At 46.3% G+C, this 13,396-nt stretch overlaps 1 protein-coding gene across 3 annotated transcripts in view; it reads right to left on the bottom strand.

The window, feature by feature from the left end:
* Nucleotides 1-13,396, bottom strand: part of Plxnc1 (plexin C1) — a 151,474-nt gene that overhangs the window by 20,302 nt on the left and 117,776 nt on the right. For all 3 annotated transcript variants that reach the window (XM_069990080.1, XM_069990088.1, XM_069990097.1), the window contains 2 exons: nt 4,504-4,681; nt 2,045-2,148 (listed from right to left, as the gene is read on the bottom strand). In XM_069990080.1, the coding sequence (XP_069846181.1) occupies nt 2,045-2,148; nt 4,504-4,681 (282 nt within the window). The remainder of the gene's footprint in view (nt 1-2,044; nt 2,149-4,503; nt 4,682-13,396) is intronic.

The following is a 13,396-nucleotide window of genomic DNA, read 5'->3' as shown; positions in this document are numbered from 1 at the left end:
AAGAATCTCATAGACTTTCCTACCTGGGCAAGCTTTGAACTGGGATCATCAGATCTCAGCCTCCTGCATCACTAAGATTACAGGCATGAGCCACCAGTGCCCAGCTTTGTGCAGGATGAAGACAGGGCCTAGAAAAGCCCAAGGTCCTCCTTTGGCTGACCCTTTTCTCTGGGGCTTTTGAGACATGAAAGACAACTGCTCCGTCTCTCATCTTCCTCAGCTCTGGAAAAGTCCCCACTGCTCCTGAGTGTCAATGAAGACCCTCCTCCCACCCCATCTGTCACACAAGTGGCCTGCAGCATCAGCTTCCCAAGCCCACCGGAAGCTCATTATGTGTCTCCACCTCAGAGATGCTACCACCCCTCCCCCAACCTCTCCCACCAGCTTCCATGGTCTCCCCACTTCCCGGGCTGCATCTATCCATGCCTGTGTTCCTCACAATTGTTTATAATCTGTCACCTACTATCTGTCTGTGATCTATCTATCGTCTATCGATCATTTTTTGTACTGAAGTTTGAACTCAGGGCCTTGAGCTTACTAGGTAGAAGCTCTACTCTCTACCACTTAAACCACATCCTAGCCCTTTTCCGCTGCAGCTTTTCAGATAAGGTCTTGTGCTTTTGCCCAGGCCAGCCTGAGACCACAATCCTCCGACTAGTTCAGATTAAGGTGAGCATCACCACACCCAGCCTCATGATCATCTCTTGAAACACACATTTTTCTCAATGCTTCAGCTGTCTTTCTACTGTCTTAGAGATAAAATGCAAACCCTGAGAAGCTGGACAAACCTGAAGGATCTCCGTTTTCCATTTTGCCTCACCCCTCATTCTGGCCTTTGCAAGAAGCCCATACTGGTTGAGCCGTAGTACATACACATCTATAAAATGGGGTTAGCGGTGGTTCCTACCTCATGGGACTGCTGTGGGATAGGATGAGCCAAAATAAGGGGAAATTGTGACTGATATCAGCACCAGGCCCTGGGCTTCAGCTATTCCTTGCTCGCTCTCTGCCTCCCCCAGTTGTGGCCAGTCTAAAAGTCATCTGTTACACATGTGTGCTCTCCCTTCTCTGCCAGATGTGCTGGCACCATGTCCCACCGTGGCAATCCAGGGGGCCTTACTAAAGGAAGTACCACAGACCACTGCAAACAGGAAATGTAGACTTCATTGGAATGAGGTCCTTGCACAAAAGGTTGCAGAATCCATTGTGGGCTCTGAGGGATGAGATGAGACTTAGGACACTTGCAGAGGTCACCAGCATGATGCACTTGGTACACAGCGGCCTCGGCTCTCCCAGCACACACGTGCAAAACCAGACAACACAGCCTGGCACGGTGGCTCACGCCTGTAATGCTAGCTACTCAGAAGGCTGAGATCTGAGGATCGTGGTTCAAAGCCAGGGCAGGAAAGTCTGTGAAACTCTTATCTCCAATAAACCACTAGAAAACAGGAAGTGGCACTGTGGCTCAAGTGGTAGAGCACTAGCCTTGAGCTGAAGAGCACAGGGAAGCACCCAGGCCCAGAGTTCAAGCCCCACGACCGACAAAAAACAAAAACAAAACCAGACAACACAGTCAAGGTGAAGCTTCCGCTCTCAACTGGAAACTGAAGCCTTCCAAGAACAGGACACATGACAAGTATGTTCTTCTGACAAAGCAACTGTGCAAACTTCTACCCAGCAATGACCAGTCTGCAGACCATTCCAGAAAGTAGAGACTTAAGCACTGACAGCTCACACCTGTAATGCTAGCTACTCAGGAGGCTGAGATCTGAGAATCAGGGTTTGAAACCAGCCAGGGCAGGAAAGTCTGTGAGATGCTTCATCTCCAATTAACCACCAAAAAGCTGGAAGTAGAGCTGTGGCTTAAGTAGTAGAGTATTAGCCTTGAGCACAAAAGCTCAGGGATAGTACCCAGGTGCTGAGTTCAAGTCCCAGGGCTAGCACAAAAAAACCGAACAACAAAAAGCAAGTGGGGAGAGGCTAGGACTGTGTGCTACAACTGGGCTAGGAGAGGAGGACGGGGCTGGGGAAGGCGTGGCTTTACCTCATAGTGGCCAATGGTATTGAGCTTGGTTATTCCATCTTCCAGAATCACGGAGGAGCTGTCGATATCGAGAAGTTCTTTCTGTCGTGTCCCCACTTGTAGTTCTGGAAACCAGGGTGCGGGGGGGGGGAGGGGAGAGAAGCATTTTGTTTACTTTGAACCTCATCATGAAGAACCTGAACTGTGTCTATGGTGCTACTTCTAAAAGTGTTACTAATAAATACATAAAAAGTGAAGAAAGTGGTAAAGCGCCGAAGGTGAGTTGACATAAGCCAGACTGACTGAGCATTTGAGTCACGTTCTGGATTGGGTCTGGGGTGCTGACAGAGCGGACGGCTTTCTCCAGAGTCACAGGCTGAGGCTAAGCCCAGGGGTGATGACACCAAAGCTCAACACATGTGTCTTCTGTGGGGCTGCATGCCTCAGACTGATCCCCACTACTGGTGTATGTGTGTGTGTGTGTGTGCATGCGTGTGTGTGTGTGTTCACCAACAGAGGCTGGATATAAATGCTCTTCACAGGAATGTGCATGAGCAGGCCCCAGTGCTAATGTACCAGCAGCACAGGGTGCAAACGCTCCACAGGCTGACCACCTTGTGCCCTCCAGTCAGCATGTGGTCCACCTATGCTTTCATTTCCTGAATCTGCACCGTGCTTTATGAATTGCTGTGTTAATATCAACTCCATACTCAATAGGAGAGATTGCACACAAATTTGGACTCCTGGTTTCTCTGTCTTTTTTTTTTTAGAAAATAAATATGGCAATGGTTGCGTGCCAGTGGCTCACGCCTGTCGTCCTAGCTACTCAAGCTACTCTGCCCAGGCAGAAACGTCTATAAGACTCCATCTCCAAAATACCCAGCAAAAAGCTAGGCTATGGGAATGGTTCAAACAGTGCCATCCAAGCAAGGGCAGCACTCTCTGAATTCAAACCCTAGTACTGGTACACACACACACAGAAGTAATTCCAACCCTGCAGCGTTGATGAAACCCTCGGCTACCTCCTTCGTTGGTGAGTCTTTTCTCAGTAAAGCCAGACTTCAACAATTCCTATTTTGCCAGGCAGTCACCCTCTGTACTTAGATACTTCCTGTCCCTTTGGGCATCTGATTGGTGTGCTCTGCTAAAAGAAGTCTGCTTCTGGGGCTGGAGTTTAACTCACATTATGGCTAGCTTCCAAAGCTTTGCCTCCATTTTTTTTGAGAGCAGCCACACAGAAGTGTCACACGGCTCCTATTTACGTGCTCCCCATTTGCAAGCAGACAGCACAATGTCACCGGCTTATTCTACCCCTGCCTTCCAACTTCAGGGATGCTTGATTGGCACACCTTCAGGGGGAGGGGAGGGTCGCCCTCCGTGGCGGGGCTGGGGCTACTGGGCTGGTGTACCTGTCTCCTTTGTGATCAGAGCCACACATTTGCAAGCTAATGGAAGTTGGTCTAGATTGGTCCTGGTTTCCTGGCTGGTGCTGTACCCCTGACCATGCATGGAACTAAATGAGCTGAACCCTCCTGGGGCTGCTCCCCCCAGTACGCCAAAGGAAGGGACCAGAGAAGCGATGAACAAAGGCACCTAAGCTCCAGCCCCCCCCCCCCATTTGTGGGCCTCCCTGAAATTTCTCAGGCTCTGCCTGAAGGCTTTTCTCAATGGCTTTAGTAGGAGGTTTGATTGGAGGGGGAGGATTTTAATTGCCTGCTTAGTCGAGGCCTACCACTGCACTTGGAAGGAAGATGAACCTTGTTACACTGTCTGTCACTACCGAGATTTTACTCTTCTTTCCTGTCCCATTATCTGCGATAAAATCCTCCAGCAGTCTCCTGGGAGGCTCGCGTGGAGCTCAACTTTAAAATGTTGATGAACATTTGAGTGAAGGAGCCCTGCTAGCTGGCTCACGCATATGCTCTCCTTTGCAGTATACCAATAGAACCCGCAAATGAATTCATAGCAGATGCTGCGTGGTGCTGGGGAGGACGGAGGATGCGGCTTAGTGCAGGGTGCGATTAGCAGGGAGGAAGATGACCTTTCCAGCCTGCTGGAGTTAACACACGGCGGCTGAGCCACCCACTAATGACACGCTCCGTATCACAACAAACAAACCAAATGCCAGTGTGAAATGCAACGCGCGCGCACACACACACAACACACACACACACACACACACACACAGGGCAAGGGGTTTCCACCTTATTGTACTTCTCCATGCAAGGTGATTCCATGTGATGTCAGGGTTAGCAATCTCGTGAATCCAATGTACAACTATTATATTTTTTAAAAAATGGCATCTTTGAAGGATAGGAAGAAGCAAGATGCTTGCACGAGAGCAAAGCAGTCCCTCGGCCCAAAAGGTGCCCTCAGGAAACAATGTAGGCCACCTAAGTGTCACCAAGCAGGATCTGAGAGCAAGCAGGAAGGAATGGAGGAGTGTGGGCCAGGACAAAGTGGCTAACTTGTCACCTTACCAAGACCAATTTCACTCAGCTGAAGTCCGTAAGGAGAGCCGTTTTTGCTTAAGAATGCTTGGAAAATCTTTTCTTTGGCTTGGCCTATGGTGTCACAGTCAAGAACGTTGACTGAAATATTCCGGCAGACATCTGCACTCTCGTTTTCTGGGATTTTTTCAAAGACGACATTTAATGCCTGCAAGAATACAAACAGGTTTCCAAGTCTATTAGATAATTGCGCTCTGAAAGGCATTCATGAAAAGACCCAAACCTCGCTGAGTCCTACTAATACCACTGACAGCATATTAGCAAATACCGTATCACATTATACTGCTTTAATCTTTTCTCCATAATCCATCCCTTTCAGAGATAATGGGAAGGAAAACACACAAAGTTAAAACTCGCATTACAGAGCAAGCATTGACTAAATCTGAGAGGAAAATCCATATACCCATAAATATTGTAAAAAAATAAAAAGGGGGGTGATTTCTAGTTTCATCCTCAACAACAACAAAAAAGATTTGGAAAGGTTCACAATAAATGAGGGCAAAGTAGTGATTATCTTTCTTTTTATTAACAGAACCACAGAGTCTGAGAAGTGAAGTTCCAGAGGACAAGAAAGGTTACAGGGTCCCTGTAAAAAGTGACCAATGGGTCATTAATCATGGTAACAGTCATCTCCCCCTTCACTGACAACAGCTTCAGTCTGATATTCCTGAGCCTTCATTAAAATACTGAGCTCCTCACACTGTACTATGATTCCTGCATGAGTTTCACTTGAGTGCCTGAAGTTTCCTCAGTAAACATTCTCTCCAGGCAGCAAAAGCTGAGGATCCAGGGCTGGGAGAAGACAGGCCTGTGTGCTATATACATAGGAAAACACACGTCTGGACCATCACCACAGGAATCCCAAAGCCTCTGCATTTCCCTCAAGTTCAAATACACAGATTTAAAAGAACTGAGTTTTTAACCTACCACAACTCCTCCAGGAAACAGATGCAGGGAAGAACCCAATGTATTTTGTAAAATAGCAAGTCTTAGACACCTTGATTGCTACAGGGTCCGAGTAATGTAGGTATGGTGTAAAATACAGAGTTACTTCAAGGTTTTGTTTTCTTTCTTTCTTTCTTTCTTTCTTTCTTTCTTTCTTTCTTTCTTTCTTTCTTTCTTTCTTTCTTTCTTTCTTTTTTCTGGTACTGGAGCTTAAACTCTAAGTCTTGTGCTCCTTCTTGTTTGGCTCTTTTGCTCAAGGCTAGAGCTCTACCACTTGAGCCACACCTCTACTTCTAGCTTTTTGCTGGTTAATTGGAGATAAGAGTCTTTTGAATTTGTCTACCTGGGCTGGGATTTGAACTTCAGCCCTCAGATCTGAGCCTCTTGTGAGGCACCAGACATTTCAAGTTTTTGAGCCTGGCTCAATGAGGGAATAAACAAATAAGCAATATTTGCTTAATATTAAGAAATAAAATATTAAGAAATAAAAACACAAATAATAAGAGAGATTGGGGATATTTATGATCATCCGAACTTTAAAATGCATAAAGGACTGGAGATGGAGCTCAGCGGTGGGATGTTTGTCAGTGTAAGCCCTGGGTTCCACCCCCAGCACTACACAAACTGAAAATATCCAATAAGATGCACAGAGTAGCACATGCCTTCTAACACTGTTATAGAGATGAAGGGGGCGAATATACTGCAGAGGTGCCAGGAAGGGTCCATGAGGGTAACAGTCATCGTGATTTAAGGTCATTACTGTTCTCAAGAGAGAGCACTGAGGCACAGAGAGACCACACAACTTGCTTCAGAGATACAAACAGCAGAGTCAGGAGTCAAGACCTGGTTTGCCTGTGGTGTTGGCCCCATGACCACTGGGGCTGGTGTCCCTCCTCCATCACCCCGGTCCTGTGGATCCTCCCAGGCCCAGCTGCAGCCCGGGAGTTCTTTGTGAGCTCCTGTCTTACTTAGGCCAGTTGTTGGCAGAGTCCTGAGCTTGTGTTCCAGTGCATCTGCGACTGTGCAGAGACCTGTGGGGCTGGGTCCCCCATTTCTATTGTGGCCTCCTCATGGGGGCGATGAATAAAGCAAAGCTGTTTCACAGGGCACCTGAGGTAACAATGCATGGAGATTCCCTTTGAATCAGGGACCCAGCCATCCCAGCTTGAGTAATAGTTTTATAGGTGTTTAGGAAATAACATTCTATTACCAGCTAAAGGGCACTCTTGTCTTTAACAAACACCTCTTTATTGGCAATAAATGTTCTTAAAAACCATACCCAAAAGGAGAGGTGGGGGGGGGGGGGGGAAAGAGCCTTAACTGCATGTAAAATAATGTAAATCTATGACTACCTCCACAGCTAGATGGGTAGAAATGAAGTATTCTACAGTGTCCATGGGGAATTCTGAGAGGAAATTCAGACACAAATTGATTTGTGTTCATTTTTTATGCTGCTAAGACTTACTGCTTTAACAGCAGTTTCCTGAAGCATGAGCATAGTGTGTGTGTAGAGATCTGCCCTGTCATTCAAAGCACCCCTCACCCCCAAGGCTGGAAAGTCCACCCTGGGCCTCCCTTCGGTGCTGGACATCACGGGATCTGCCTTTAACCACTGACCAGGTAGAGGACCTCACCCCCCCCCTTGGGAGTACCCCCTCCTGGCCCTCTGACCCAGGCTTAGTGGCCTCTTTGGTGGCAGGGGTGACAAGGAAAGACACCAGTCCTCTTCTCAGATCATCCACAATACAGTTAGACACCTATGGGAAATCTTCAGCCTGCAGGCACACCTGGCACCTTAGCACTCAAAAGACCCTTGGGTAGACAGGACAGGAGGACTGAGAACAACACTCTCCATGCGGCCGCGTTCTTTTCTCGTTAGCAGCTGCAGGCATGTGGCAGGACATCCAACTTCTCTAAAGTTTTAAAGTTATCGTTCCTGTCCCAAAGGAGCAACAAGATTGCCAAATGCTACGAGCCCTCCTCAGTTTTCATGGTGTGTATTAGTATGCATAATCTTAGAAACAGCCCCGGGAAGTAGAGTCCAGTGTTGTTACAGAGGACAGACTGGTGCACAGAGGTTAAATCAGATGCCCAAGGGTGCCCAGCAAGCCAATAAGACATGCTAGCGCTACAGTATAGGAGTTCATTCTTGATATCCACAGGAGGGTAAGTGCTTGAAACCACACACTAGCCCCCCCTTCAGAAGTGCGTCCCTCTTTTGGGAGAAGCTTCCCCTGGCTGTCAGCAAAGCTGAGGGGACATCCAACAGGCAGGGCCCACCAAGGTCAGGAGCACACACAATTGGTGGCACTTCCCTGGGTCTCCTTCTATTCCACCAGGGACTGGTCATGTGACCAAGCTCTAGCATTCTCCCCAAGAAAGGGGCGAATGGTGCTTGGAGCTGTGGCAACTATCCTGTGAACAGGAGGGCTGCAGTATGAGGAACACAGAGGTAGTGACCCAAAGCTCAGCCTTGGGGCTACTCTAAGATAGAATCCCGTGTTCTTACCATTCCAAACACCATTAGCTTTTTTTTTTCTTTCTAATAGCTGAATATACCCAAACTGATCAAGTTCACTTCATTAAGGCCAAGGTAGCTAAATTCACCTGTGGTGTGCAGGGCATTACAGGTGCAACCAAGTAGTTCCTGGCACTAGTTCTGCTGGATGGACTGGCTGACTGGCAGGACGGTGGCATGAACATAAATTGCAAGGCCAGGCTGAGTAGGGTAAGGGTGTAGGGGGAGCTTTAAGGGTTCTGAGAGATACTGCCTCTGCCTTGGAATAGAATACTTGAAGGGAGAGAAAGGAAGACTATTTGAAGGAGCATACATTTGGATTGGGACTTGAAAAGAGCTCTAGGACAAGAAGGAGGTCTCTGGATATGGAGATGTTTGGATACTAGTCTTATTTAGATCGATGAATGTCAGGTTTTAATATTTATCTTGCACGGTCAGGTCAGGAAGTCTAGCAAAAGAACTCTACTTCCTTAGTGTGGAAGGCAGTATGGCTCACTGGTTTAGAGACACTTGGTGTCCCTAAACAACCACCTGCCCTCCGAGGGAGAAGCCTGCTACTACTTTTAAAGGGAAAAAATGTCAAAGAAGAAAAGGAAGCAGTTCTAGTTCCCCAATAATAATAGCTAGTACTTATTGAACATACTGACACTGGGGTCACAACAAGAATCTATCCAGACTCTCTTTCAACTGAGAAGCCAGAAAGGCAGTGAGCTGTGCTGAGGTTCTTAGAGAGGTGAGGAGAGGATCGGACAGAGAATTGATGCAAGAAATTCAACCTCCTGACCCTGGTCGGTTTTGAACCTCACAGACACCACTGGTCCCCCAAACCAGGGACTCAGGTACCAGCACAGGCATGTTTGCAGAGCACACGCTCACTTCCCATCCTTGGCTGCTAGCTGTGGTCACGTGGTCGATTTTTGGCCAATGACATTAGGTGTGTGTGTTCTGTGGCTGCTCTTCCTTCAAAGAGAGCTGGTGACCTCTGTCCCCTTCCTTACATCCCTCCGAGGCCCTGCTATAGGAATAAGGAAGAAAGCTGGCACCTTCGACCAAGAGGGGGCTTGAGGACCAGAGAGGAGGAGGAGCCTGGGATTGAAGAGGTCCCAGAGCAGAGGTGCCTGCCAGCCTGGGCTCTTTACCCCACAATCTCAAGGACAGAATCGGTCACTTGCTGCTTAAGCACAACTTGTGTGCTGCATAGGACGAAAGCCGGTACTGCCCAGGACGACCAGGAAGACAAAGCCAGCTGGAGACGTGAGACCCAAAGCGGACAGGGAAAGACCCAGAACTGAAAGACCAGGTCCTTTGGTCACATATCTAAAACCAGCCTCTCAGAGGTAATTGTTCAGGTTTATCATTCTCCATCTGTCTGTACCTGCCCCAAAGGATATTATCTGCCATTGGTTGTATATGCCCAGATACATGAATTATTCTTAACATTTTTACTAATAACACAAATACATAGGGGTTTAAGAAATGCATTTTGAGCTGGGTGCTGGGGGCTCACACCTGCAATTCTAGCTACTCAGGAAGCTGAGATCTGAAGATTGAAGTTCAAAGTCAGTCCTGGCAGGAAAGTCTTGAGATTCTAACCTCCAATTAACCACCCTAAAACAGGAAGTGGAGGTGTAACTCAAGTGGTAGACCCAACCCAGGTCTTCAGTTCAATCCCTAGTACTGGCACAAAAATGAAGGAAGGAAGGGAGGGAGGGAGGGAGGGAGGGATAGAGAGAGGGAAAGGAAGGGAGAGAGGGAAAGGAAAGGAGGGAGGGAAAGGAAGGGAGGTAGAGGAATGCTTTCAATCAACTCCTCTATATTACCCATCATCAAACCTACCACTTCATGGACCTAAATGAGAACTTCCTCTGGAGTACAGCAAGATCGGCGTGCATATCCTCCTAACAATTTATGACTATTTATGGATGAGGAAAGAGGGTGAGTGACTTGCCCAAGGGCACACAGCCACTCTGTAAAGTGGCTCAACCCAGATTCAAACCCAGAACTGTCAGACCCCAGCTGCCACAGCACCTGCACATGGAACCATATTCCTGCTTCATTAGTGTTGTTCTCAGCATCCCTGAAAACAATTTGGCAGCTTCTGGTATTGAGGCAAGGAAATGAGGCTCTGTGTGTGTGTGTGTGTGTGTGTGTGTGTGTGTGAATCAAAGGTGGGGAAGAGGCGGTTTCCCCGTGTGTGTGTGTGTGTGTGTGTGTGTGTGTGTGTGTGTGTGTGTGTATGTGTGTGTATCAAAGGCGGGGAAGAGGCGGTTTCCCTTGGGAAGAAGATGGTCTGCCTCATTAGTTGCTTTACCTTCTTGCTGGCTAATGAGGGCAGAGAGGCTGCTGTATCCTGACTGGGATGCATTATAATACCTAGGAAGTAATTGTCAAAGAATTTATTATGAACCAGCAACTTCACTGTAAACAGTCTTAGAGTAATCATTGCTTTCATTAAGTAAAACCTATAAAATATACTTCTAATTCCATTTCAGGGCCAAATGAAAGGCAAGAGCAAAGTCTGCTTCTTAGAGCAAGCTCAGAAAAGCATCCAAGTTTTCCAGTCTGGAGTCAGAGGCCCTGGCGGTTGTCACCTGGGCTCTGGGCCAACAGGCCTTTCTCCACACCCCAACTGGTCTTCCCCCAAGCTTCCTGGATCTAGGGGCTCCCTTACCTCTAACTCTACAATGGCAGGGAGGGGCAGAAGATGTACAAAGGTGTGCTGTCAAGCATGGGGCAGCTAAAAGGTGGGGAGCAGACAAATGGAGAGAGGAAGGGTGGATGGATGAAGACAGTCATAATCTTCAATATACACACATGAAACTAGAACCAGGTAATTTGAGGGGATGGGGGGTGTTGGGAGAGATGTAGGAGACTGATGGAAGGGTGATATTGATCAAGATGCATCATATTCATATATTCACATGTTGAATTGGAACCCCTCTGTGCAACTGTTTCAAGGTAATAAATTGAAAAAAAAAAAAAAAAAAAGAACAAGAGGATTGGAGATATTTTCCCCAAACGTAAGTCACCCTCACCAATGTTTCTAAATTTAGCAGCATTTCCAACATTTTTCCCTAAAATAAAGTGAGCAAAGCTATCTAATTTAGCTCCACCCAATTTCTCTCAATATTTTCGCTGATTGTCGTTGTTGAAAAGAATCCCATGAGTTTCAGGAAAAGGCACTAGTGTAGGCTGACATGAACCTTTAATAAATCATCATGGAGGCATTACGATTTCTGCAGGCGTGGCCGCGTGCAGTTTTTTCAAGAATTTCAATAACCTTGAGTTTCAGATTTGTGGGCAGTGACAGGCTCTGCCATTGCTATGTTCCCAGAAGCAGAAAGAGACCACATCTTTTTTAAGTAAGAGTGAGAATTTGATTTTTTTCCCCTCTATTATGTCAAGTACAGACCAAGAGTCAAACCTTTTTGTGAAGGGCTGGGTAGCAGACATTTAAAGCTTTCAGGGCTCATAGACTCTCTGTTGCAGCTTCTCAATTCTGCCATTGTAGCGTAGAAGCAGGAAATGCATCATCATGACTGCTTTCTAATAAAACTTTATTTATAAAAATAGTCTGGGGGCCACATTTGGTCCACAGGCTGTTACAGGTTGCTGATCCTTGCTCTAGTGGAAGGCTACTAACTGGCAATGCTAAAAGTCAAAGCTAGGATATATTTTTTATCACCATTTGAAATTACCATTCTCTGAAAAGCACACATATAAATAAGGACTCTAACAATGAGATAATAAAAGTCACATCTGAGCCAAAGAAAAGAGAATTAAATACTTTTGTACTTCGATAACTAAATTACATTTCTAATTCCAAGATTATAGGTGTGAGAAGAAAGACCGTGAAGAGGAAAACCATTTTAAAGCACTCAAAGTTAATTTTTCATTTTCTACAGCTTGCCATCAACTGGGGAATGACTTACCTAACATGATTATAAAAAATGGTTTCACTCTTTGATCAGGAAGCTAAGAACACTAACTATGAAGTTAGTAATGCTTTCAGGATTTTGTTAAGTCATACTGGAAATGATTTGTACTATGGTAGAAAGAAAAAAAAAGAGCTCAAGAATTGTTAATTAACTTCCCAGTTTCTCCACAAATGCTACGAGTATTAAAAACAAGATTGTTGAAGTGCAAACATCAGGATTTAATGAACAATGGGATGTAATTGAAGTAAAAGAGAATGCCTTAATCGGGACAGGGGGTTGTTTAATTATGAGGATAATGGATCTTCCGCAAGGACAAACTAAATGGAATCAGAGGAGCTGGAGAGAGGTATGGTCGGAAACACGTAGATGAGAAACTTGTGTTAGGGCTAGCCAGTGTTCTGTTGTATATGAAATACTTTATTAAACATGATCGTCCCCAAATAAAAACCTCTGGGGAGGAAAAGGCACTAGTGTAGGCTGACATAAACCTGTAATAAATCATCATGGAGGCATTACAATTTATGCAGGCGTGGCCGCGTGCATTTTCAAGAATTTCTAATAATCTTGAAGACTTGCTTATAGATATGAGAACGAGTGCAATATTCTGGTTGTCGGAACACTGTTTCCCAGGGTGCCGAGATGCTATCTCTCAGATACAGCAGATTGGCAAGCTCATTTCCTGGGTTTAAGAGTTCAAAAAACCATTTCTCGCTTAACTTTGATTACAAGTCAACCTTCTCTTGCTAATTCAGCAACGCCTGCTACGAGTTATTGGCTTTTCTCATCTCCTCTGGAAAGTGAGGCAGCAAATGTCCCTTCTCCCATGTGGTCCATATTCCTGGAACTGAAGTCCTTAAGCCTTGAGGCACTCTGCTCAAAAATCAAGCCTTTAACAGGAGGGAAAGCCAGGGAGGGCCTGAGATGCCTTGTCAAACAGATGTCAGCATGCCTGTGGTTTTGCAGGGGGGAAACACAGCACAGTGCTGGGTCTCTTTCCTCTTCTGTCAAATGGGAATACCTGAAAATTGAAGGGAATCTAGGGCGCTGTGTGGACATAGCCTTTCCTGGTATTTATTAGAGCGGTCTGCCTTGCTGAACGCCAGTCTGGGGTGTCTGGTTGGTTGCTTAGAGAGTGGCTTTGTGGCGCTTCCCTTAGATGGAGGGAAGTCAGGTGTTTTCCTCCCAAAGTGCAAGGAAAAATGAAAGCATGCCTGCACAGAGTCCATTTGTTAGTACAATGATTTGTGCATCGGAAATTGGCAGGATGTCCTTATGTTCTAGAAAATACCTCACACCTCAGGGAGACGGCATCCTAATCTTAGAGGTGTGAAACCTAACTTTTAAGGTTGTTAAAGAAGGTGCCGGGTTTGGAGGGTGCCGTGCGTGGAGGTCTTTTCTCAAATGTGTCCTGGCTATGGCCCTAGGCTGTCATTTCAAGTTGCTCAAGCTGCTGTTGTACATT

Source organism: Dipodomys merriami, unplaced genomic scaffold (assembly GCF_024711535.1).
Source record: "Dipodomys merriami isolate MVZ:Mamm:240054 unplaced genomic scaffold, mDipMer1.0.p SCAF_10, whole genome shotgun sequence".
In the NCBI taxonomy this organism is placed as follows: domain Eukaryota; kingdom Metazoa; phylum Chordata; class Mammalia; order Rodentia; family Heteromyidae; genus Dipodomys; species Dipodomys merriami.
This window is presented reverse-complemented; position numbering and strand designations above follow the sequence as displayed.